At 42.0% G+C, this 27349-nt stretch overlaps 2 protein-coding genes across 3 annotated transcripts in view; one reads left to right on the top strand and one right to left on the bottom strand.

The window, feature by feature from the left end:
* The window catches only part of tspan33b (tetraspanin 33b), a 19839-nt gene extending 8891 nt beyond the window's left edge, over positions 1-10948 (top strand). Inside the window, exons 5-8 of the mRNA XM_012833084.3 lie at positions 341-436; positions 5795-5923; positions 8080-8241; positions 10868-10948. Of these exons, the coding sequence (XP_012688538.2) occupies positions 341-436; positions 5795-5923; positions 8080-8241; positions 10868-10936 (456 nt within the window). The 3' untranslated portion in view covers positions 10937-10948. The remainder of the gene's footprint in view (positions 1-340; positions 437-5794; positions 5924-8079; positions 8242-10867) is intronic.
* Positions 10949-11147: 199 nt separating this feature from the next.
* ttc38 (tetratricopeptide repeat domain 38) lies at positions 11148-27231 on the bottom strand. 2 transcript variants are annotated; one of them, XM_012833119.3, is made up of 14 exons: positions 27062-27231; positions 26483-26560; positions 26262-26343; positions 24842-25013; positions 21989-22162; positions 21075-21150; positions 20479-20598; positions 19780-19839; positions 19289-19327; positions 17086-17167; positions 16676-16841; positions 15703-15862; positions 12462-12535; positions 11148-11977 (listed from the first exon to the last, which is right to left on the bottom strand). In XM_012833119.3, exons 1-14 carry the CDS (start codon positions 27089-27091, stop codon positions 11890-11892), a joined length of 1401 nt encoding a protein of 466 aa, XP_012688573.1. In that variant the 5' UTR covers positions 27092-27231; the 3' UTR covers positions 11148-11889. The 2 variants fall into 2 exon arrangements, with proteins under 2 accessions (XP_012688573.1, XP_031420391.1); XM_031564531.2 differs by lacking the exons at positions 26483-26560; positions 27062-27231 and adding an exon at positions 25391-25762.
* Positions 27232-27349: the final 118 nt, after the last annotated feature.

Raw genomic sequence — 27349 nt, 5'->3', positions numbered from 1 at the left:
TGCAGTGCTGTGAGTATGTGTGTTTAGGTCAGTACCCCAGGATAGCAGTATACTCAGGTACAGATTGGGCTCCCCTCTGGTGCAGAACTGGGTCCGCTGCTTTCCAGGGCCAAAGGCCCAGCTGGGGTTTGCAAATGTGTTCATGCTTTAGTGAGCGTGTGTTCCTAAATTCATAAGAAGTCAAAAAATTAATTTCCAGATGAGTGAGTGTCTAAGATGGTGACTAAATAATGTACGTGTTATGCACTGTATGTATTTGTGTGTGTGGGTGTGTGTGGCTATCTGTCTGTCTTTCTGTCTGTCTAGCATCAAAACACAACAATGTGCTCTCCACCTCCAGACTAGGGATGCGCTTGGAAAGTTTGTGAAGAAAGCCATTGTCCACTACAGAGATGACCTTGACCTACAGAACCTCATGGACTACATACAGAAAGAGGTGACATACATGGGCAACCAATTAAGACACAATTCAGTCACCATAATGTCCCCACAAACCAGCTGACTATGGGTACTTCATTCAAATACACACACTATAGAGCTGTTGGCTTCTAAATCAGGACAGTCCATACAGACACACATTATAATACCATTGCATTCAGCTATGCTACATAGACACCTATAACTCTCAACAGGTATTCTACACTTTGATGAAACACAATCTATTCACACAAATGTGATATAATATCTCTGCATTTATTAAGCGTCATGTACACCTCAAAAACAACAGTCAGAGAAGACAAAACATGCTTGAAACACTCTACACAGAAATGCTGCATTCAGAGATGGGCATAAATACATAAAAAGTACCTTGTTGTAAATTACAAATACTTGCTCATCAAATGTTTCAAAATCAAATACAAAATATTGGCGTGAGAAAATGTATTTAATTAAAATATAAGTCCTTTGTAATCTATATAAAAACTGTTATCTATTTTTAAAACTATTTTAGGCACTTAGCAGATTCCTTTTTCAGGAGCGAAGTGTAATAGTGAAATTTCTGAGATCTCTAACTTTACAAGAGATCATTTGAGGACGTGGAAGAGACAATGACCTGTGTCATTACAGCAGAGTAAGATATAACACATTTAGTGTAAGAGAAATGCTTCCCCCCACCTTAAATAAAATATAAAACAACATAGTCTCCTTCATGTACCTCCTTACATTACAATTTATTTTTCGCACAAACAACTTCTCTAACCATTCAGCGGGTAGTCACCTTCTGCGAGAGTGGTAAACCATAAGACAAGAGACGCTCAACTGGTGCGGATGATCGCCAAGTGGTGTTGAATCTCACAAAGAGTTAGCTTGATCAGTCGATATGAATCCAGTAAGGGCAGTTCATCCTGTTCTTACTGGGGTTCTCCAGGAAGTGAAGGGTCTCTAACTGCCTTGCTGTGGCTTGGTAACATCTGTCTACCCATATGGCTGTCATTTCATAATGAGAATTTCACGAACAAATGCAGGGCATCTTGAGTTGCTGTTCAGTCAATTCATTGAGTATTTCAGCACAGCTGACAGAAGCATTCCATTGCCATTGATGAATGATTCAGCCTAGAGAGAGTTGGATTGTGTTTAATTACTTTTTTGGCATCAGCGGTTGAACCCAAACTCAGTGTGTGTGTGTGTGGCACACCTGATGTGGGGTGGTGGAAAGATGACACACTCTGACACTTCTTGTCCCTCTGGAACTACTGTAATGTATGAAAGATCCAGTTCCTGCTCTTCAGTCTTATCTTGTTCCTATGAAACAACTGTGACATTTAACTCTTGTAATGCCTTTGTGAAGTTTATTGCATTTTCAGTTACAGTAGCCACAATTTTATCAGTTGTTAGTCCACATTCTGAATGGATTTCCTCCAGTTCTGCAATGTGATTACAGGTGTGTGGACTGGGGAAACACCTGCTAGCATTGGTTCACATTCTACTGTGTCCGATTTTATCCAGTGCACTGTAACTCCCCTGCATCTATTTTTTTGGTAGTGCTTTATTTGGATAGTCCGTCTTTACAGACCTTACAGATGGTTTGTTGAAATTCAAGTTCAGTCTTTCTAATTATTCGCTGAACATTACCTTAACCAAACCCAACCCCTAACACTAACCTTAACCAGAAATTGTTAACAGTTAAAAGTTAACAGCGTTTCGAGAGTTTGTTTATAATCTGAGCATCTGTAGATAGTCTATAGGGGATCATCCAAATAAAGTGTGATCATTTGTTTTTGTTCGATATCCACAGTTGTGCATACATATTGTTTGTTCTTAAGTATCTCCTTTAAGTTTGCTGTTTTAGTGCTAAAATCCTCGTCAATTCCCCTGAGTGCTCTCCTTGACATTAAATTAGCGCTCTGGCTCTGTACTCATTCTATGAATAATTTTGGTCAATAGTAGCCAATGGGAACATGGCTTTTAGTACAAAGGATGTAGCAAGAGAGTCCATTTTATTTTGTGTCACTGGTACGTGATCAAAAAGACGAGTCTGTCTGTGTGAGGTCCTGGCTTTCTTATGTTCACCACTGACAAGCACCTTATTGTGCTCATCAAATTCCTTCAGTCATTCAGGGTGCCATTGTTTCAAGTGGGTTTTAAAATGTGCCGTCGCTACAACAGAGCCACAAATAATAACCTTTTATGTTTGTGCACAGCTGACACTATCTGATAGTATAGTTTACTACGTACTTTATGTTAAGGCAATTTGCACCGAGCACCAAAGCAGCTTCTTTCATTGGGTTAGTGGCCGTGAGGCCAAAACAAACAGTTCACAACGAGTGTGCCGGACCCAACAGGATGTGTCATATGATTTACTGGCATTTAGAATAAAATGATACATTTTATTAAGTATCTTAGTAGTTAGTATCTTAGTAGTTAGTATCTCTGTCACAAATGACATCTGATTATTTTCCACCCAGCAAAATACAAATTACAAAACACCCAAAAGTTATTAAATACGTATTTTAAATACATTTAATTGAAATACTGCCCATCTCTGGCTGCATTCAGACACACCAAGCTCTTGCTACATGCTAATTAGATACTATTCTCTCTCATATACAATATGACACAACAATAGGCAGAAAGATTGATCAACACCGCACACAACTGCACTCTACACACACACACACAGAGAGATACACACTCACCCACACAGGACTGTTTCTCTTCAGAGAGAGAGTCATACAGTATATTCAGTACAGACACACACATACACACCACATCATTCCACACATCCATGTTGATCGGACACTGGTAAAACACTCAACACTAAAGCAAGGTGACAAACTTTATAAGAACCATCATTAATACATTATAAATTGATAGTTAATAACAATTACAACAACAGTTACCAAACAAAGATGATTAATCACGTTTACTAATTATTACTAATGCTATAATTTATGTTATAATATATCATTAGTTTAGATTCTCATTACATTAATAAACTAGTTTATTCTTTTAAAGATTTTATATATTATAGTACATTTTTGTTAATGATTACCAAATGATCATTTGTAAAACATCTAAAACACTACATAGATGGAAGAACCTTCAGCAATGGTTAATAATTACTTTACTAGCAAACTGCCTATAAACATTATTTGGATGGCAAATAGTTGCAATGAAGTTGCAACTGATGATTATAATGTCTTTGCCAAATGTTTATAGATACTTTGTAAAGCATCTATAAACACCATTTTGATACACCTTTCCCCCAAATTAAATGTTTAATAGGTGACTTAAAGAAGAGTCATTATTTGTGTAGCAAAAGCAGAATTGCAGTTGATTTCTGTAATCAAGCTCAAACATATTTATGAACAAACCTTTAAGTCAATGTTACCTTGCAGCACTACACCAAAACTATGGGTTATGAGGGATATGAGAAAGATGGGATTAAAAAAAGTCAACCCAACAGTAACAGAGCAGTAATACAATCTTTATTACAAAACGGCAATAACATAATACCTTCAACAGTAATTATCAGCAAATTGTCATGGACGGAGAGGCCAGGGGTGTAATTACTGGACCCAAGAGCCCACACAATAAATGAGAGTAGTGAATAAAGTTGAGATTTAATTCTGTTTTAGTACCACCAAGTCACCAGGCAAACCTCAGCAGTCAAAAACAGTCCAAGGTTCGCTGCACAGATATCAGCCCAAGCAGCGGCGCATAAGAGCAGGCCAAATCCAGAGTACAAAGACAGATCAGTGGTCATTAACGGATACAGGGTACAAGGGCTAGGCAAAACCTCATGGACCAGGCAAGCAGAGTTCATAGTCCAAAAGGTTTAAAAGAATCAAATATAGAAATCCAGGAGGGTTCGGCAGGGTTCGTATCCAGCGAAATACAGGTAGAGTCACAGCCAGTGAGAAGGCAAGGAGCATGACCACTTAAGCAGAATGTTGGACGATTAAGAGCGAGATAATCTAGCGACAAATTAACCTCTTCACAGAGTTTAAACACTGAGGCTGACGAGGTGAGTGGCCACAGGTGTGAGGGTGGCATCGCTGGCGATTGGCTCAGTCACTCGTCAGAGAACCAGGAAGTTCAGGCTGTATATAAAAGACAGAGTGAATGACATGAGGGGACATGGCACACACAAAACAAAACACAACATGGCAGGACACAGGACAAACATGAATTTGGATCTGGAGAAACTGGGCCAGATTGTGACAATTCCATTGTTTGTTGACAGTAAAGTAACTAAAGTTGATTTAACTATCTATTTAACTATCAATTTACCTTTTATGAATGATGGTGTTTATAAAGTGTTTCCTTCCACAAAGCTACACCCATATCAGATAGAGGCCATAGCCTCTAAGGCTCAGATCAGGCCTAGAGCCATTCCAGGATCAAGTGCTGTCTTGGACTCCAATGTATTAAGTGACACACACACACACACACACACACACACACACACACACACACACACACACACACACACACACACATACACACACACACACACAGATACTAGTCATACTCTTCATGCTGCATATATGCATTCAAACAAAATAGCACACTGACAAATAAGAGGAAAACAGGAACATGCAGTTCCATCAACACATAGATAGATTGGGTGGACTCCGTATGGTATGAAGCAATGTGCTGGTTATGTTTGTGTATGAGACAGTGTGTGCAGGAGTGTTTGTATGTATGTATGTATGTACTGTATGTGTGTGTGTGTGTGTGTGTGTGTGTGTGTGTGTGTGTGTCTCCCTCTCTCTCTGTCTCTGTTTGTGTATGTATGTATGTGTATGTCTGCGTGTATGTACTTTATATATATGTGTGTGTGTGTGTGTGTGTGTGTGTGTGTGTGTGTGTGTGTGTGTGTGTGTGTGTGTGTGTGTGTGTGTGTGTGTGTGTGTGTGTGTCTGTCTGCCTGTGTGTCTGTCTGTCCTGTTGGTCTATCTAATCCTCTAGCTCTACGCTGGCTGCTCCGGGCTGAGCTTCACTGCAGCTAATGATGAAGGCACAGGGGACAAAGAGAGAAGCGGAGTGAACACTGAGTACATGTCTGGGTTTCTAATAATAAGTATCTCTCTCTCCCTCCCTCCCTCCCTCCTCTTTCTATCCCCCACTCGCTCTCTCCTCTCAAACGCCTTCACTCTTCTCTTGTCTTTATTTCTTTCTTTTTCCTTCTCTCTCACACTCGTTCGATCTCTTGAAACTTCACTTCACCTTCTAATCGTCCTTCCCTCTCTTCCTCCACTATTGATCTATCTCTCCCTCTTGAACATACTTATTCCCTTATTCCTCTCACTCTCTCTCTCTCTACAATCCCTATATTCTGGCCCTCTGCTAGTTCACATGCTGTGGCTGGAACAACTACACTGACTGGTCCTGGAACCTGTATTTTAACTGTACCCATGGCAACCCCAGCACTGAGCGGTGTGGAGTCCCCTACTCCTGCTGTACCCCTGTGCCGGGAGAGGTGAGGTTCTACGATACACAACTACATACGACTACATTTTAGCAATTCGATGTTATGAAAGGGGAAAGTGGAGGCTACAGGTGTACTATATAGTAAACCAATGTAGGCTATAATTACATTAAGTCAATAAGTTAACAGAACATTAGGTGAAGGGCTGTAGTTTTCCATTGCGCTCTTTCTCTCTCTCTCTCTCTCTCTCTCTCTCTCTCTCTCTCTCTCTCTCTCTCTTTCTCTCGTCCTCGCTCTGAACGAGTCCCCTGCTCTGAACGAGTGTAGTAAATGGTCGAAAAAACTTTGATGGATCAATCAATGATGGATGATACCAAACTGATTGTGTATTGACAGCCATTTTCAAAGGCAAACGCAATGCAGAAAGATAGGGCTGGCAGTAGCAAAAGCATGAATACACACACACAGCACTCATCGCACGCAACACATGCAGTGTGGATCGGGCCTAACACAACAATAGCAACACAACACCTCCATAAATAAAACAACAAAACAATCTCCCCAACTGCCCCACACCATCACCCTACACCCACACAAATACCCCAAACCACCTTCCTACACCCATACAACTACCCCACACCACCACCCTACACCCACACCATCCCAACACCACCACCCTACATCCATACAACTACCCCACACCATTCCAACACCACCACCCTACACCCACACAACTACCCCACACCTACAAAACTACCCCACACCACCACCCTACATCCACACAATTACCCCACAACATCCCGTCACCACCACCCTACACCCACACAACTACCCCACACCTACACAACTACCCAACACCACCACCCTACACCCACACAAATACACGCAAGCACATCAATAAAGCATCAGCCAAAACACTACAAGTCACTTCTCCACTCAGGCATACTGCTACAACTGAATACTGAATGCTAATCTCTCATGTATATTCTCAGTCATGCATATTTAGCCCACTGCCTTTCTTCAAAACACATGCTCGCTTGTCAAGACAAACGCCTACTTAATGGACGTGATACCAAATCAGACACATTCAAAAATGGTTATATGGGGGTGTAGAATTGTGCAATGCAAGGGCAAGGAATTGGAAAAGAGATTTGTCTCCATGAAAATAAATAATCTTAGACATAATATTTGAAGTGCACACAACCCCATGTACATACAAACTGTATAGCTGCGTGCCCCCACCCTCCTCTTCCTCCCTTCAGAGTAGAGAGCAGCGCCCGTGGGCCCGAGGCTGCTTCATAATCAGACGCATGATGATGGCTGTAGATCACGCTTGGGACCAGGCGGCCCTTGCACTTTGATTGCTCCCGCAATCAGACAGTGTTTTGAGGGGGAACGAGGCAGACCAAGATGGCTGTCATCTCTCAGGCCAATTCAGTTGAGTGGGTCTGCCCGCTAGTGGGGCTCTGAAATGATTGTTCTAATAGTGCGTCTCAGACAGCCTTGGACGAGCTCTTCACCTGGTGAGATCAGGGGCTTTTGCAAAAAATAGCCTTGTGCTAATGTGTTTAGCAGTGGGGCTTGCAGGCACTGGTCAGACATGTTCAGGTTAGTGCACACCTATGAGTCAGATACGATGATGATGATGATGGTGGCAGCGATGATGGCGACGATGGCTATGATGAATTGGTTCAATCAGCCATTTTAAGTTTGAAAGTTAATAGATCTAATAACGCAGACCAGCCAACAGTCCCAATCTAAACCTAGTGCAAGATCTTTATCAGATTAAGGAAAGATCTATTTCGGAGGGAACTTTCACTGGGAACTGAGATACAATCTTATCAGTGTTGTTCTGTCTATGTTACGGACACCTATCCTCCGGTGAAGTCAAACTTCATCATTCCCCACTTAGGTACTCACTGATTTCATCACTGAGACTAATTGGGTTTAATGCCCTTTAATGAATGATACAATTTTGGAGAATTTTGGACCATCTCCCCCACTTGGTTACCCCCCTGAATCGTTTCATCTGGGGTACTGCTGCCCCCTTCTGTTCAGCTTCAACAACAGCTCAATAATCTCAGCTGCGCTGATAATAGTTATATCCACTCTTAACCCAATATATACAAAATTATTTTGCCCTCCTGTACTTTAACTGTACCTGTTAACTCTAGCTGTGTAAATGCACGTGTGCGTTTGTCTACCAGGCAGTGATCAACACCATGTGTGGCTTTGGGGTGCAGACGCAGAACTACCTGGAGGCGACCAAGTCTGTGTATGCGGTGGGCTGTGCTGACCAAGCGGTCCAGTGGATCGAGTCTCATCTTTTGCTGGTGGGGACCCTGGCCCTGGGATTCGCCCTGCCACAGGTGACACCCACACACAGCAAACACAAACACGCATGCATATATACACACATAACAAAGACACACAAACAGCAAACACACACACATTCATATACAGTATATACTCATTCAAACAACAAAAACATGTGCCATGCTGAGACAGGTAGGGCCTGATTTTTCTTATGTTGTCCAAAGGAAAATAGAAACAACATTTCAGAGAAGGGTAGTTGTTGATCAGTCATCAGTCAGGACACAGAGGTTTATAATCACTATACACATACTCTTCTGTACACACAGACAGGAACACAACCACAGGTTAAAAAAAATGCTGTACAAAATCAAATCCAGGCCTTGCCTTCATACTTAAGTCAATCTGTAATGTGTACATAAACATCTGGTCGCATACATACTCTATGCGTGTACACTCATATCCGTAGACATGTTCATCCATATGGATACAGACACGCTAAAAGCATAATGCATGCACAGTCCGCCTATTGCACATGCAGCTGAACCTTACACAGCTGTTCGGCAGACTTCACTGCCGAAACATGGTGTGAACATTAAATTAGCCGATTCTTTTTAAATTTACATTCATTCATATATCCTTCAGCGGCATTAATAACAGATGTGGTACTTCAAATGCTTTTGTGCCCATTAGTAGGTTTATCAGGTTTAATTGAGTGTGGATTGAACAGGCAGGGAACATACGTACATGCACCGCCAGAAGTGCAGAGAACTACACGTAGCGGGCTACAGACAGAAGGCTTCCCAGGCTTGCCAGTGAGTGCTGCCTCTCAATACTGACAAAACAATACTACTCCTCTACTCCCATTAACCTCCACAGTGGAGCAGAAAAACACATCCCCCCCCCCCCCCCCCATCACGATTGCCACGTTCTTTTTTATATTTACTCTGCTGCCTTAATTTTTTTAAGTCTCTCTTTCTCTCTCTCACACACAGAGAAACATACATATATATACACAGACATATGCACTTGTGTTCAGCCACCCACCCCCAGCCTGTCCAGAGATCAAGAGCCCACGCTGTGAATTACCCATGAAGCCATCAAGACAATTGCATTATTCTGCAGACGGCTTTGATGTTTCTTCATTTCGCTCTCTACATTCCGACATCACCCCTGATGTGCAGGCGCATCTAAATCAGCTTCTACAAATGCCAGATTGAGGAAGGAACTACATATCCTTTATGACAGCCCAGAACAGCCACACACACGCATACCTCTCACTGTTACAACTGAAACCGCACTCATGCAGAATAATTGCTCTATTCTTGGGTGCCAGTAAGTTATTTGGATGAGATGGACAAACCTCTGAAGGAAACAGAGTTGTTGATGTAACTGTGAGCCGTCAGAAATAATCAGACTAACTACTGACATGTTACTGTGGCTGTATGTCTCGTGTGGTCTTCATGGCCAGTTGGCATAGTGTGAAAGCAAGAAAACATTTTGACTGATGCAGTTTCTAGACGTATTCCAAAATTACTTCGTTCAAGGTTACGTGAATACCTGCCAAAAAGGAACGCAGGGATACTGGACTGTATAAGAGGCACCCCTCGGTGACAAGGAACACGTCTGTGTCGACATGGCAGCGCTTGCCTCCAGTTTATGTTGCTCTGTTTGTGTTGCCTGCGGTTCCGTGCGCTGGAAGACAGGCAGGGGATGATATTACACGGTGTTGAGATGTGGCCCGCAGCCAGCTGGCACACACTTCAAATGGCCCGTCAAGATGAAGATTTCATGCTCTGGGTTAGGAGGGAGAGAAGTCTTTATGGAGTCCATCCATACACAATAATGTAGTTGTGTGTGTGTGTGGAGGGGCTTGCTCTTGGAGATATCTATGAGCTCAGAGCCAGACCAGTCGAGTCTCTTCTACCCATACAATACATTCTGTACAAAATATTACTGCAGTTTGTCCCCCTTTATCTTAAAGGGACTGAACTGATCCAAAGCTGCAGTCACAGCCTGAATGAAGAGTTCGGACCTGTTCTGAGTCAGGACTCATCAGTCCCAGGACACATCCTGACTGATAGAGAGGCTTCCCAGCATAGCCTGCAGGGGATGGTGCCAGCAGTAGTTATACAATGGCTTCCAGTCTTTACACACGTAGTAGCTTGTGCGGCAGTGCAGATAGAAATGTATTGTAAAATAGCTGGTGGGAGCAAGTTAAAAGAGCTGATCACACTTAGCTAGACTACACTTATATCATTACATGTAGAGTGCACAAAAACGTGAAAAAAATTCTAATAGTGCAGACCTGTAATGTGAGATATGTATGAGGAATTTTTAAAGACATTTGAAAGTACAACTGAAATGAAAAGGGTACAGAATAACATTAAGCTTTACGTGTGTGTTGGCCTTCAGATGTCTGCGTAAGTTGTATGATGCTCACTGCATGAGTTGAGATCTTTTAGGTCTGTTCTCTTCCTCTCCATAAATTCACAGTTCAAGAAGCTATAGGCTTCTGTTGAACCTGACAAATAATCTGATCCAGTCTATTTTATTCAAAAATATAATTACTTTTCTATATATACACAGAGTGTACACATCCACTATGTCTATGGGGATGTTCTCATACGCATTCAGTTCTCATAGTGCATTTTAAAAATAATATCCAATCATTATTTCCAGATCGCAGGAATTGTGCTTTCCCAGATCCTCATCTCTCAAATCCAGAGTGAGATCAGCTCAATGATGTGAAGACAAGGGAATGAAATGGAAGACAGTGGCACTTATGATGACGAAGATGATGATAGTCAGACAAGGATCAGACATGTGGACATCTCCAGCTTTCTTCTGGCGGGAGAAGAGTAAAATCAACAATACACTGCAGACTAAACAATCAGCCTACCTTACAGCTAAATATTTATTACATTTTTTTTAATGAATATTTGACACTATTTTATATTGAAACATTTTTTTCCACAGTTTTTATTTGTCAGTGATGTTCACTTGGTAATTAAATATGTTCAACTTTCAAAAAGAAAAAGTCTCTCTGTACTTCAATCACTTCTTAGATGGAGTCTATGCAATGTGTGACTTATGCTATATTGCCATTTAATTATCGCCCTCCTACAAGTGCACCATAATTCACACTAATGACATTTCTGAAGAAAATGGTGTTAGTCTTTCAGATGAGATTTTGATGAAGCTGCTTCTTAGATTAGCTGTGCTATTAAGGTTATAACTATGACCAAAGTCATTAGAGTATTCAAAAAGTTCACATTCCAGTTAAACGCCCAAAATATGAGATAGGTGGCTCAATGTCACAAAGTTATATGATTAGCTTCATTTGGCTGTAGTTGAATGTGCAGGTTGTCAGATCTACATACATTCGTTTCCTCTTCACATTATAAGATCATTCCTCTCAAATACACTTGACATTTCATCCATTTTACTGTAATTTAACTTTGCAACCTGCTAGGTTAAGTAGAATTAATACTATCTTAAGTCAGATTAGATGGGCAGATCCATTATTGTGGGCTAAACCACTACTGCAAGTTGAACATGTACTTGAATGTATGGAGGTTTTGGACCCAAACCCTTGTTAGTAAGATATACTGGACATTAGACAGGCTATTTGAAGGAGCATGGCAAGAGTTCGAGTAAGTGCTTGGGTAAAAGACCCGCTATGAAGACCAGGGCTTCACAAGTTACACATGCAGGGCGGCAAACTTCTGCATCATTCGGTCAGTCATGGGGGAACCGGGCCGTAAAGCATTCCGCTCCACCAGCAGAGACCTACATGGGACAATATAGGTAACATGTAGTGAATAACAACAGCTGAGTTACAGGTTACAAGATGAAAAAACCTTAACACAGCCACAATCACACGTAAAGATCCGAGGCCCTTCTTTCAGAGGACTCCCATAATAGTGTCCTGATGATGACTGGCGGTGACTCCTGAAGGAACCCAGCTCTGATTTGTAAGATCGACATTACATCAGCACCAGCTGCTAGCAGAGTTGGCTAGCACACTCTTATTCAATCTTTTTTTTTTTTGCTCCTCACCACATTCGGTTCAAAAAGCCCTTGGCGACAGGTCTTACAAAGGAACTGATCTGGGGTCAGTTTATGGATAAGATACAGTCCTGTCAGGGTTAGATCTTCTGCAGAGTCAAGTGCTATTTACCTAACCTGGATAACATAACATGTTGTTTGTGGAAAGGCTGTTATACTGAGCGCCATGTTTTGGCTGCTGAAGGCAGAATTATTTCACTCTTACCGGGCATACTTCTGATGGAGTTTGTCCTCGGATTTGATGGCACCGTGAATGAGCAGCTGGTTGAATACATCTCTCTGCAAGTACAAATATTAGAGCTAATGACTACAAGTGCGTCTCTGTGTGTGTATGGTATTAATGTGTGTGGCATGAATGTTTTATGTTTTCTTGACCTCATTCTAAAAGCCTGTCTCTCTGATGGCTGTCCATGGTCTCAGCTTCTGTCTCTGAGGAAGCACTGGGTGAACTAGTTTACAGCTTTAGAACAGCGCTAATTAAGTCCAAAGAAATGGCTGTTAGCACTTCAATTATTCCTTCAATCTGTACAGACATTCAAAGTCTCAAGGAGAACTCCAGTGCAGACATCCTTCCTCATAGTCAAAGCTGTCTAACCCTGGAGCACAAATGTCTGACTTTCTGAATCTCTTCATTAGCATTAGTCTCCTAGGATAGAGGAACAGGCAGTTAGAAAAAAGACGAGCCTCCACGTATTCACATCAACACTAGTTATAAAGCAGAGCTGATGAAGGTAAGGTTGTTAATGACAGCTGTATAAAATGCACATAAAAGCAACTTTCATTTAAATCCGTTTCTGCTCTGCTTGATATTGCTTGCTACATTTTCATTTAGTCATTTAGCAGACACTCTAAAGTGTGTACTCTACACACTAGAGCACATATATACATGTACCAGGGCTCTCAAGTTTTGAAGACAGGCAAGAGTGACATATTCCCCCCCGGCTACGCCCCCGACCCGCCCCGGCCCTGCCGTATGCCCACAGACCAGCCCCGCACCCCCCCCCCCATATTATTATTAGTGTTTTGTTCTTGTTAATGATTGCTCAGACTTGCAGAAAAGATTTGTCACATGGCACTGACAATTCAACCAATTACAAAGTATTTCTTCAATTTGGGAGAGAGAGAGAGAGAGAGAATTATGACTTTATGTCTATTTTTGGTGTTGGTTCCCATTATGTATGCCATAGTCATAGAATTGGATGTATTAATTAGGAAAAATGGTATTCATGAACATTGTAGTCAACCTTATGCATTTAAATGTACCTTGACCTCTTGCACACTCTACTCTGCAGTCACTGGCAAGTAAACGTTTTTGACTGTGCTGGTTGACTTCAGTGCTTGCTGTTTGGCCTGATGCCCCTTACTGCCTATGTGCCTTGTCACTTCCCGCACACCTGGATGGGCACAGGACAGGAGTTCTCTTGGCGGCAGATAGAGCACCAGTAATATGAGCTGGTGCTTCCTACAGTAATAAATGTAGGAAGATAAATTCCACCATCTCCTCCTCTAATGTGTTTACGACCTTCTCTGGGCCTAATCTGGCCTTTTTAGGGGGCTTTCCTCTTTGGGCGAAGGACAGGATGCTTATTTGTTTTTTACCTGACATCTTTGAAAGACAGATGCAATGATTAATACATCCATGGCCAGGATATTTATAACATGCTAGTATGCCTCATGAGCTCGCGATTCACAACTTCACCAGGCGTGAAGAAGCCTCGGAATCTGAATAGAATGTTCAAGCAAACACATTTACAAAAAATAATGCCCATAACATCATTGAATATTAAGGGCTGCCTAATATTCGTTCGAATTATAGGCTATATATATTTTTAATAGGCCTACTAAAATTTATCATAGCCTATTAACAAAGTTCGGAGTCAAAACTATATTGAAATTATATTGAAAAGGCAGGCCTAAAACTGTGTGGGCTACAAACACTCATTAAAAACTGATGCTAATTATCTGGGAAATATTCTCTAACTGCAGTCAAGTTGTCATTGCTTGTGTCAAACCATTGTGAATTTGTTGTAACATTAAAACAGGAGACGACATACTCTTTATAGAAGACTGATGCTCGGAGCTCCAGTGGTTTCCTCAGGTGAAAGAAACTTTCGGAAGATCAATCGCGCGCAATTCCAGGATGCTTTATTTTCATTGGTTGCTGGATTAAATCTTACACAGATACAAAAGATACGTTTTTTTCTGATTGGCTATTGTGTAGCCCCTTTTTTTAATTTTTTTTTATTGGCTGATAGGTGGCACCTCACGGCAGAATTCCAGGGGATTCGGGGAGACGTGCTTGATTCCTCCATGGTGAGGGCAGCGCGGCCAGGTCATGTTTGCGCGCTGCGTCACATTAAATAGCCTAGAGTTTTTTTTTCAGCGTGAGAAATACGATGTGTGGCGGGAGTGCGTGACTAAAGACCGAAATGTGTGACTGTCACGCTCAATGCGTGACACTTGAGAGCCCTGCATGTACTCTTTAGCAGACACTCTAAAGTGTGTACTCTACACACTAGAGCACATATATACATGTACTCTTTAGCAGACACTCTAAAGTGTGTACTCTACACACTAGAGCACATATATACATGTACTCTTTAGCAGACACTCTAAAGTGTGTACTCTACTCACTAGAGCACATATATACATGTACTCTTTAGCAGACACTCTAAAGTGTGTACTCTACACACTAGAGCACATATATACATGTACTCTTTAGCAGACACTCTAAAGTGTGTACTCTACACACTAGAGCACATATATACATGTACTCTTTAGCAGACACTCTAAAGTGTGTACTCTACACACTACAGCACAGATATACATGTACTCTTTAGCAGACACTCTGAGCGACTTACACTACAGCACAGATATACATGTGTTTCCTGGGTATTGAACCCATGATCTTGGCATCTTTACCACTTTCCTCTACCAGTTGTGCCACAAGAACACGTTTTTTTGTGATTATACTTTTTTTATAATGCAATTAACACATGCAAACATCAAACACACAGGCTCCACTTGGATTATGTTAATAATAATAATATTAATAATAATAAGTCCAACACAGAACTTCTCCCACTCATAGGACCAGAGGGTGGCAAAGTAGATTAAGCCATAGTTCCTGCTATTCATGCACACTCAAGACTACAACCCAACAAAGCCACCACTCATGAGTCAGAACTGTTGGCATTGAGCTTAGACACATCAACATGCCCCTCCTGTCGTCAAAAATGTTGACAAAATCAGGACTGAACTCTGAACACTGAGTGTAGACATGAACCAAATCTATCCAGTCCTAATGATGCATATGAAGAACTCAAGGAGCCGCAGCCTCATGCCATGACAGAGTCTCTTTCCGTCATGACCTTGTTATCACCAGGCCAGTATGGTACTCTGTGGCACTTGCTTCACTTCCTGTTTCTGACAAGTGTATTGCTCACCTGTGCATCGCTGCCCCCTATGTCACTGAAGCGGTAGCGCAGTGGCTGCAGGAGCTCCACCACGCGGCCATAGTTGCCCTGGTCGTACTCCACCAGCGCCTGGCACATGGGCAGCCCCAGACTCTCCGCCAGCTGGTACTGGTGGTTCTCCTCTGGGTCTCTGGGTCCACAGTAGGACAGCACAGAGCAGTGATGGGAGGCAAAGATTTAAAGATTTGTTTTAGCTAACAGACAAACACAGACACACACACACACACACACACACACACCTGCATTAAGGCTGCTATCTCCAAGCAGACTTGGCAACTACTTCGTTTCTAATGCTCTTGGCTTACTAAGGGTCTGTCTGTCAGACAATGTGCTGAGAAAGTGGACAGCTTCTTGCACTCTAGAGTTGCTCATTGGGGGAATACACATGTTATGTAATACTCTACAACATGACCCTCTCTTGCGCGCTTTAAGTTCTTTCCAGTGTTCTTTCCTGTGTTCATGACCCACTTAAGAATCATACAGAGCCTGAAAGGACAGACCTTCAAAAAAGACTGCATGCACACTGCATCCTCACAGAGGAGTACACACGTTTGCTGCATAATGAGAGTGTGTGTATGTGTGTATGTGTGTATTTGTGGAGAGGCTGCTTGAGAAGGTGTGTGTTTGCATGAATGCATGTCTGCCCCTAGGCATATTTCCTACTTTCCTAAACTTTAAATCATCCAGTTGCATAATGTTTCCATGTTTTTTGCATAATAATGTGTGAGTGTGACTGCATACATAATCCCTAGCATATATGGGATAGTTTGAGTTTAAATTAATTTGTCAAATATGCATGTATGTCAAAGAATAAATCTGTATAAAAGTGTGTTAGAGAGGTCATTAGAGTAGGTGTGTGTGCATGTTTTTGTAGTCTTGTGGAAAAGTGTGCATGGGAGTGAGCAAGTGTGTGTGTGTGTGTGTGTGTGTCTGTGTGTCTCACCGTGCTCGTTCCCTCAGGCTCTCCAGCAGACGGTGGGTGCAGTCAGTGGAAGCGCCCCCAAGTGACACCATGAGGAAGTGCAGGTCATTAAAGAGGAGCGTGTGATCCTCACAGTGAGGCTCAATCACCTGCAGCTTCTCACGCCAGCGATCTTTAACACTTACACCTTACAGAAGAAAGGCACACACATACACACACACACACAAGCAAGGCCACACACTTCATAAACTTATATATACTTTCTGAATTGAGAGAGAGCGCAAGGCCATATACTTATACGTGTGTGTGTGTATGCGTATGTGTGTGTATGAGAGACATAGGGAGAGAAGTGTATGTATATGAGTGAGAGAGAGAGAGAGAGAAAGAGAGAGAGAGAGAGAGAGAGAGAGAGAGAGAGAGAGAGATCTTACCCTCCATCTCCAGCCTGTAGAGGATAGAGCAGGCATCCACTGTGTCCAACATGGCACCTGAGGTCACACAGCGACGGGAGACCTGAGGGAACAGCACACACTGGGGTCCAAAACGACTGCAACAGAAGCCCCGTCTCTCCCACATCACACTCACTCTACTCCAACAGAAGCCCCGTCTCTCCCACATCACACTCACTCAAAGGCTCGTGAAAAGGCTCTCTGCAAAGTTTGGTTTAAGGCTATAAAGATATGTCTTACTAGCACACACTAGCATACCCATACACAGCTATGTTTAAGGCTACAAAGATACATCTTACTAGCACACAAAAGCGTGAATAAGAAGCAAATGAAAAATATGTAATTTACAGTGGCTTGCAAAAGTATTCAATCCCCCTAAAATAATTTAACTTTACTGAATTTAATGAATACATTTTCTGGTCTGCTAACATTAAACATAAATAAAATACTGAAATATACTACTTTCAAACCCCTGCACTTTTGAGATCCAGATTAAGGCAGATGACAAATCCTTCACAAATGATACAGATCATATGATACATGATTCATCATGACCAATCATAGGTACTACCTATGAGTGGTTAAAGCAGATATCCTTCTTGATATGAAAAATCATCCGCCACATTTCGAAATAACAGAGGAAATGTACTGAAATGAAATGACTAGAGAGAAAATGTGATTCAAATGTTTAAGTGAGGAAAATACTCCAAGAAAATATCTATTAGGAACTACTGGATTCATAAGAAGAAATTATTAACTGATAAACTGCTGTTCAGTTCAGCCATCACCCCGACAAATCTACAAAGTAGGTAGGTTGGACCAAGATGAGTGGCTAAGTTACTTTGAGTTAAATGAGGTCACTGAGTTAAGACGACCAAAACATTGGCTGAAATATAGACTGATATTAATCCGCATTGAAGGTGGTATCTTCAGTTTCCGGCTTTTAAGGCTATGATGCTGCACCACCAGTACTGTATTGCCATGAAATGTCGCATACTGGAAAATCTCTGATAACAGCCAAATATGCCTATTTAATACCGTGGTTGAAATAAAAGATAGAGGGCAAAACACTTTCATTCAAAGTGCTTTCATAAAATGTCATGTAAAGTTCAGGAAAATCTCTGATAAGCAACCAAACATGTAAACCTAATGGCATGGCTGAATTAATGGTAACACATGGGTGGTTCAGGAAGTAGAAGAAGCCGCCTGTGCATGAATGGGTAAATGTCTAGGACATTACCATGTAAAGCGCTTTGAGTGCTCTTTGAGTAGAAAAGCGTTATATAAATGCAGTCAATTTACTTTTTATTTCAATAGGAAAAAGAGGGATGAAAAATGACGATAACAAAAGAGTGTCAGGGGGCAGTGCAACCATTCTTACAAGAGGGGTGAGGACAAAAGTGTCAGAGTTGGAGCGGTGTTGATATCTCAAAAGGCGCTCGGAGCAGAATCGGGGCGCCATAAAATGGGTGGAATAAAAATAAAACTTAAGAAGAGGATCAGTGTGATGGCTTTGCAATGCTCTGTGATTGAGCAATCGTACTACTGAGCCATGCCATCACTTTTCTATTTTTAACAATCATCCAAAGACTTAAAAGGCAGTCATTTCACTGAGCCTTGAAAAGGGGCTGGAATGTTCCCTTTGCGCTAACTGTGCAGCTTGCTTCTGTTCTGTTGCATCTTTCATCCCACTAGCCGCAGTGCCTTAAGACAACACATCTTGATCTGGGACGGTCCAAATGGCATGCCTTGGTTATCGTTAGCCGTGATACAAAAAAATACGTTGGTGTGCTTTTAATTCACAAAAGGCCCTACTGCCATACTTTCTCTACATTAAAGAAAGCCAGCCATGTCACACTTCCCCCCTTCCTCACTCAAAGGGTGACATGTTGTGAGAGAACAGGAGGAGAACTTCCTCTAGGGAAACAAAATTCAGAACTCATGTTGTGAATACTGCATGCATGCCTGAAACAGACGACACTCCATACATGTACACACTCCACCCCACCCCTCACCACGGTTGTCTCTGACACATGATTGCTTTTATGTCCCCTCCTCCCCAGAGCAGAGCATGTCTACGGCAAGCAGCAACTGTTTTTCAGTTTTTTTGTTACTCTGAGATTACAGCAGTGTTATCTGGCGGCAGCGTAAGATTGCATCACAGGCTGGCAGCGGGGGCCCTCACCTGGCAGTCGTAGATCTGCAGGGCTGCTTCGTAGTCCCCCTGCAGAGCCAACAAGAAGAACTGAGCATCCTCGGGCAAATAATGCTGCCTTTGAATTATTCAAAAGTGAGACAGAGAAAGAGAAGACGGGCTGGGAGAGGGAAGAGACAGAAAAAGTGTGGGAAATAGGCTTTCTAAGTGGTAAAAATATGAGGAGGGGGGAGTGCAAGCGGAGTTACTCAAGAGATAAATAATTCCTGAAGTGCACTTTTTGAACGAGCTGGGAGATTAAGTGGTTGTGGTTATCTGCTGTGAGCAAACACACTAAAAAGTCTTGGTGAAAAGGCGCACACAAACACATGCGCTCACACAAACACACACACACACACAAACACGCATTTGCACAGAAAACACACACCTATGGACATACACAGGTTTACACACACAGACCTGCACACACACTTACACACATATACGCTCACACGCAAACACCTGATGTTCGGTTTACTCACCTTTTCAATGAAATAGAGCGCCCAGTGCCAGTAATTATGGCAGGCAAGCATGTCACATCCCTGGAGAGAGAGAACACAATCAGAGGGAATATTAATTTATTCATCTGCTTGTCTGAGAAGGAATGAGTGAATAATGAAGCATTGGCCTACAGATGCTTTTACAGAGCATAATATCAGGGGACAGAATTGGATCAAAACCTCCCAGCACAAAACAAAAGTACTTATTCTCATTGCTGGTGTAAACATGTTGAGTTCTAAGATCTGGACATGGTGACAGTGATTCTTTTGTTTTGTTTTACTTATTTTTCCCCACAGAAAAGACAGATTTGACATAAAAAAAGGAGTGTGATTAGTCTTTCACTTTGTACAACAAATAGCATGTACTCTGCTCAGATAAAGCCCTCAATGACTGTTCCAAGGTTCCAAACCTCCGACATATATTCTCTGAGATTGCATTGCATTGCATTACATTAAACACACATACTGTACATACAGACACATATACGCACACACACGCACACACACACACACACACACACAGACACACACAGACACACACACACACAGACAGACACACTCTATGTGAATGAGCTGGCATTAAAATGTCTCATGTGTTCTGTCCTGTGCATTGGCCTATGTGCAGTGTAATGTATTATGTATAGGAGTCTGACGGTCCTGGCGACCCCATTGCACACTGACCTCCCAGTCCTTCTCGGTGGACTGCATGAACTTGAGCCCCTTGTCCACCTCGGCCTTCATCTCATGGACGTGTGCCACGGAGTGCACACACCAGGCATCGTCGGGCGCCAAGGCCAGCCCCTGGCAAAGGCCAACGGCACGGCACAATCACTCAAGAGTTGTTGACTGCTTCACAGACCACACTCACAGAGCCCTCGGCTGGTCTGAGAACACTCAAAGTGCTCTACACTTCACAGCACTAAGATGGAGGATGCTCTAAATCTTCAGACACCTTCCCCACTTACACCAGTAGAGAAGCCTAACAGGCATGTGACAGAGCCCTACAACATTAATGAATCCACTTGTGCTTTTAACGTTTCATACAGTCAATTAAACATTAATTCATACATACAGATAGATTTCAGTGTTTTACCTCTAATTTAATGAACTCACTTTGAATACTAAAACGAAGACTGAGTAGCAAAAGTGGTCATTGTCTTAATTTCTTCTGTAATAAAAATGCCTTGATCACCACTTCATACGTTCATTCGTCCACCTATCCATGTGTCTCTACATTCATTCAGCTTTAAGGAGAAGTTAGAAGGAAGGAATCTTACTTCTTTTGCCACTTTTTCAGCCTGGTCGTAGAAGTGAGTCTCGAGAAGGCCAAAAGAGTAGAGGCCTTTCAGATAACTGAGGAAACAAAGATATGATGAGAGCAATCAATTCAGTGGCAGCAACATACCAAGGCTGAGCTGAAGGAGAGAGAGACTCTCACTCACACACACACACACACACACACACACACACACACACACACACACACACACACACACACACACACACACACACACACACACAACATGCCTTTACCCTGTTATAATAAAGCAGACATACTAGGGAACAAGTGGAAGAAACTGTACTTAGGCTCTCCACACTCCCATGTCTCTGACCTGTGAGACTTTCCACATTGCTGCTTTTATTAGTAAGCTGGCACTGAGGTAAACAACACAGGAATAAAAAAAACTGTCTGATCTCTCTCTCTCTCTCTCTGTAGATTCAAACAGCTTAAAGGTGAAGTGCAAATTAAACAGGGAATGTACAGTGGTGGCTAACAGCCCATTCCATCGATCAGCTCGTTTACGATGTAGGTGTTCTTTTAACCACTCTGCACATGCACAGGAGCTAAGTAGACTGTGAATAGAAAACTGTACTCTGAGAACCTTACTTGCAATGGTTACTTGCTACATATATTGCCAACTATATCGGCAAAAAACACCAGCTTGTATGTTGGCAAGCTTTTATCAGTACCAACTGGGCTGTTTTTTTTTTTTTTTGCAAGGTTTTTACCTACCTTTTAGGTTGTTAGTTCGCTAGTTTTAGACCAAAGCTCCTTCCTGCTGCATTAAATTAAAAAGTACCTTTCATACGGGTCATGCAGTCCAAAAAAACTTTCCATAAAACATAAAAGAAAAAGAAAAACACACTATTATTTAAGTAAAAGAAGCCACTGAATTACAGAGCTGCTTACCTGGACAGGGGCGTGTGTGGCTTGTAGTAGGGCATCACTCTGGCCACCGAGTCTCTCATCTGAGTCTGGTAGCCCAGGTAGAAGAAGCCATCATGGGCAAACTTGAGGGCCAGCAGGTCAGTAGGGTGCTCCACAAGAATCTCCTCCCACACATCACAGGCTTTGGACAGAGCTCTGAAACACAGGTGGGTCACATTAAAAATAATTCCTGCTATTTCGGACAAATAAGCAGGGCATTACGAACAGACATTTATCCCATTTTATTGTAATTAACTGTGCTATTTAAATGTAGTTAATGTATTGTACTGATGTAAAATGAAATTATTTCTTTCATCTTTTTTCATAAGTATGAATATACTACAGAAGTAACTGCAGCTTCATAGACTTCAGTTGTGACAAAACTCTTTCAGCACAAAAGAATCAATTGTGCAATTATTCAGTTCCCTGTATGGAAAAGGAACTGCTCTCATTTAATGGTTCATGGAGTCAGTGAGAATGTTGTATGAGAAAGACACAATTTCAAAATAAAAACGTCAGTGCAGTTTGCATTATGTATGATATTTTTATGGGCTGCTTCGGCACACCATTCAAAGCAAACTGCCCAGAGCAAGAGTACAAACATGTCGTCATCTCCCACTTTCTACCGCTGCCTGTGGGATTACTGTCTGTACAGTCTATTTTTGTTGAGAGGACACATTCCCCCAAAGGTATCCAATTAGTAACGTTTGTCAGAACTGCGCTCTCTCACAATGTCTGACAAAAACAATATAGTTATATTTTATTTCAGCAATAAATATCGCACTTTAGTACAGATGGAAAAGGACAGAAGTCAGTTAAGCACCGACAAATCAATATGATGACACCGTGGTCATGACACTTTCATTGAAATTCCACATGGAATCGGAAAAAGAACACTACATGTTAATTCCGTCCCACAAATAACAACAATCAAACTGAATTAGGCTCCTTGTCTCAACCTTACACGTCATGGCCTTGAACTTTGAACTGTTGGTTTAAGAAGGGCTTTATTATCTGATCACATGGACTCCACATGGTCTCATTAATGGTTTCTCAGGAGCAGAAAGCCTGAGAATGTACAATGAGTGGTCTATGAGTTTTCAAAGGTCTTTGCTAAATGTAGCCTAGGGGTGTTATCATGCTCTGAGAAAAAAAAAACCCTCTACCAAAGTCCCATTGTTGTGTCATCTCATAGTGCACAGGCACATCTATGGTCCAACACAAAGATTAGACAAGCTATTGCAGAAATTGATTGTGGCACCATAAACCAATGATGAAAACATCTTAATGCTGACCTAAGCATTATTTGATTTTCTTTTGCTTCACAGAGCAGCTCAATAACTAGAGAGCCATCATGAGAGGTAAAATATGCAATATGACCAACACCATTACGTTGTAGCAAATTAAAAATGACCAGATCAGAGATCACTGTCCACGGTGCTGTTTATGCCACTGCACAGAGTTCATATTTAGCCGGTCTATCACTTTCTACATCTCCACCGTTTACACTAATGAAACTGTGCACTTCATTCCGTTTCTGGCCCTGAGCCACAGCTGTTTCCCTCATTTAATGCTTCAATGGCCTGTGTGGGATGAGGAGCGCTATGAGGTGAGGGTGAGGTTAGGACCATCTCCTCCAAAGGAGTCGGCATAAGTTACTTCTGTCCTGCTCTCACAGGACTAGGCGTGATTTCGCCACTTTGCTGGAGTACACGTCTGGACAACACGTTTTGGAACTAGAATAGTGCTGAAATTAGGCTCCAACGCTGAAATTATGCTCCAAGCGTAGGTTTGAACCATGCCAGTTTCCTATTTCATGCAGCATCACAAGGTGCTAAACATTCCCACCAAAATCTACACTTCATACCAAAGTTATCTTTGGCTGCATATATAACTTATGTATATGTAACTGGCTGGAGTTAAGCCGGGCTCCTCCACAGGAGTGTGATTTTGCCACTTTGCTAGAGCGCTTGACTTAGGCTACTTGCTCAAATGTTGGTAGTGAATGGCGTGGGTGTGCCCATTGGTAACAAGGTTTGCACTTTAATATCCTATTATGGACCCCATCACAAGCTGCTAGGCTAGTTTAGATATTCCAAACACAATCAAACTCAACTACCCACCCTCACCAAATTCCACACTTTAAGCAAGATTCTTACACTGTTACCTCCAGGGGTATATACAATGTGTACTAATGTGTGATACCATAATGTATGAGACTACTTAATCCTAAATAAAGTGTCTTCTGACTTTTTAACTGGCTATGAGGAAGGGTTGAATAAAAAAAAGCTTGCAGTATAGTGTCACAACCTTATAACAAGTAGCGTTTGGAACCGTGTCAAGTTTTACAGCATCAATTGCCCCTACGCACCATCTCACCTTCAAAGGAATAGCTCTGCCACCCTGTCTTACACCATGGATAATCGCTCTATCTGTTTCATCTAGAGACGTCCATGTTCTTCACTGCAAGCTTGAAAGTGAAGTTGTAAGACTAGACAGGAGATCAATACTCGCCTCAGAACTCGGCTCTTCCCTCTGTGCTACTCAAATGACTTGTGTTGTGAACCCTAACTATGCAATCACACTACAAGTGTTATCTATCTGTTGTCCCCTGTATTCTCTTACGGTTGCTCCTCTCCTCTTTCCTCGGAGTGTTGTTTTAGTTCTCAGGTTCTGTTTGATATTTTCGGTCTCTTGCTTTAGTAAATTAACCTTGCGAAATGTGAAAGGTGATATTTAAATGACAATAATTATAATTATAAATAATATCACTTCACCTGTCTGTAACCCAATCCCCCCTCTCCACTTGGCAGTGCTGTGACCCTGTTATCTTACCCTCTGGAGAACAGCTCCATGGCTCGGACATGCTGGCTCTCTCGGGGTGTGATCTCCTGGGTCTTGGCCAGCTCCACAGTCCGCCTCACCGCACTGGCCAACCGCTCATTTTGCTCAACCGACGATGCCATACCGACCAACTCCAGGCCCGTGCCGATCACGTGACCCATCACTTTAAGGGAAGCAGCAGAGTTATCGTACCTTAAAGTCACTTTTATGAGCAAAGCACTGAAAATTAAGATAACAAGACAAGTGCTTCATCCAGAAATACAGTCACACATTAGTTACACCTTCAGTCACTTTTTTTTATATTTATTGAAATCTAAACTAGTACAGATTGTGCCAGGTACCCTCCCGTCAACTACTACCTGCTTAGATTCTATAGACTACTACAGAAAGTCAGTGCACTGACAAACTGAGTGGCCACTGGGGTGAAGTCTATGATGAGATCAAAACATGAGAAGGGGCTTAAGCCAGGTTCCACACAGAACATAATTTTGCTTTTATTGCTAATGCTCCAGCTAGCCCTCCTGTATCTGGGTTAAGTACCTTTGCTGCTTAATGTCAGCCCAGGGTGATGAGTTCAAAGTCCCCGTTCATACCTGGAGGAATGCAGGTGTAAAAGACTAAAGAGGTATGGGTGACAAAACCAGAAGCGGTATGTATAGTTAATGTATGCCAATGTATTTAAAACTAATCATAGCTTGAAGTAAATGTTAAAAAATAACCAAAGCTGTGTGGGAGCTGTGAATGCCTTCCAACAGAGAGCTGGCAGGTGCGAACTAACTGATGCTCTTGCTCTGCAGTCATTACTCATTAGACAGAGAGCAGGTTTGACAGGAGAGGGTAACACAAGCCATCCTATGCAGCTTCTGTGTGGACTTTCCAATCTTCTTCCCCCTTAGATAGTGGGACTGAAACCTGTTGGAGAACAAATTGTGGGAGAACAAATTGGGGGAGTGCTCTGGGGTGATATGAGAGGCAGATATGAGATGGCCAGAGGAGGCACTACCTTTCTAGGTTTGTCTCTTCCATCAGTATTTGTGTTTGCTTTACACTTAAGCAACTCAAAGATTCTGCTGCTTTGCAGTGGTAGAAATACTATTCAGCTTTGAAGGCACTACCTGTGATTTTCATCCGTCATGAATCGAGGTAAACATTGCCACTGTTTTTTCCCACAATACATGTGCCCAATTAGTGTTTTGTTAGGCCTGTCTGTTTTTTTTGTTCAGTGACTGAGGGTGTAAATAAAGTGATATATTGTGAATAATTCATGAGACATCTAAAAGTATACAAGTGAACTATTTCAAGTGGTTTAGGTGACAGAGAACAAGTTAGTTCAATATTACTCAAACGTTCTCAACGTCAACTGTCACATTGTATTTATGTTTCACACTGTCCTACCCTGTTATTCACATACCGAAATTTGGATCGGCAGCCTGAACCGCAGCGATGCATCCCTCGATACCACCCAGGGTGGGATCATTGCGCCACTTAACATACTGTCAAACCACAAACATGCATCGCCATATAATTAACAAACAATTAGACAAAATTGGCGTGATCAATTAACTGTGTCATTGTTCTAAATTGAGCTGCTGCAAAGGCAGCCAAGATTCGCCAAGCCATAGGTATACCTACCTGTGTAATAATCGCATCATACATTTTGCAGGCCTCATTACTGGTGGTGGACAGTGGTAAACATTCAGCTTTCCAAGCCTGTCAGATCAGAATTTAGTTTATTGTAAGCAGTAGCAAACTGTCACTAAACCATATGGTAAAAGCACATCCGGAATAATGTCTTTAATTCCGGTTTCGTGCCCCTATTTCGAAGTTACTCAAAGAGCAAAGATCATCTTAACTGCAGTGCCCGGTGTGCAAACTGCAACCGCCACAATGGATAAAGTTAATGCAATTATTGAAATTAAGCTAAGTTTACTTCCTTGCACAAAATCGATAACAGAATTACAGGACAACGTTAAAATGTTTTATCTTATTCATAAAAGATCGCCGACAAGGTGGTGAGTTTTATTGCAAGGAATTACGAAAGTCGGGGATGTTATGGATATGGGTTATCGAATTTTGTCAATTTTTGACGTTGACATGAAGCCTACTTCGTCAAACTACTAATTTTCTAACATTAAATTACACAACACGTGAAAAGTTGGAATTATTTCTATTGCATTACCCTGAAGTGTTACAAACTTGTAACACACTTACCTGGCAGTCACGAAAACTTGCAGCAATCATTTTTCTCCTGAATAACCTTTCTCCTCTTTCCTGCGAGTTGAAAACGCCAAAGGGACCGCCTTCAAAACATGGCCAAATGTCGCGATAGAAGGAAAAACCGGGGCAGAGTTTCTATTGAGTACCAGCCAGTCGAGAAGTGTTCAGTAATCAGTTTCCAAAGATCACAAGGTGGCTCCTAGACAGCAGAGACTGCATGGTGTTGATCTGCTGATCCGCCGGGAAACATCAGATGATATTTAGGATTCAATACATAACATG

This window comes from Clupea harengus, chromosome 3 (assembly GCF_900700415.2).
Source record: "Clupea harengus chromosome 3, Ch_v2.0.2, whole genome shotgun sequence".
Taxonomy (NCBI): domain Eukaryota; kingdom Metazoa; phylum Chordata; class Actinopteri; order Clupeiformes; family Clupeidae; genus Clupea; species Clupea harengus.
Note: the sequence above shows the minus strand (reverse complement) of the source record. Positions and strands in the feature narration are given on the sequence as shown.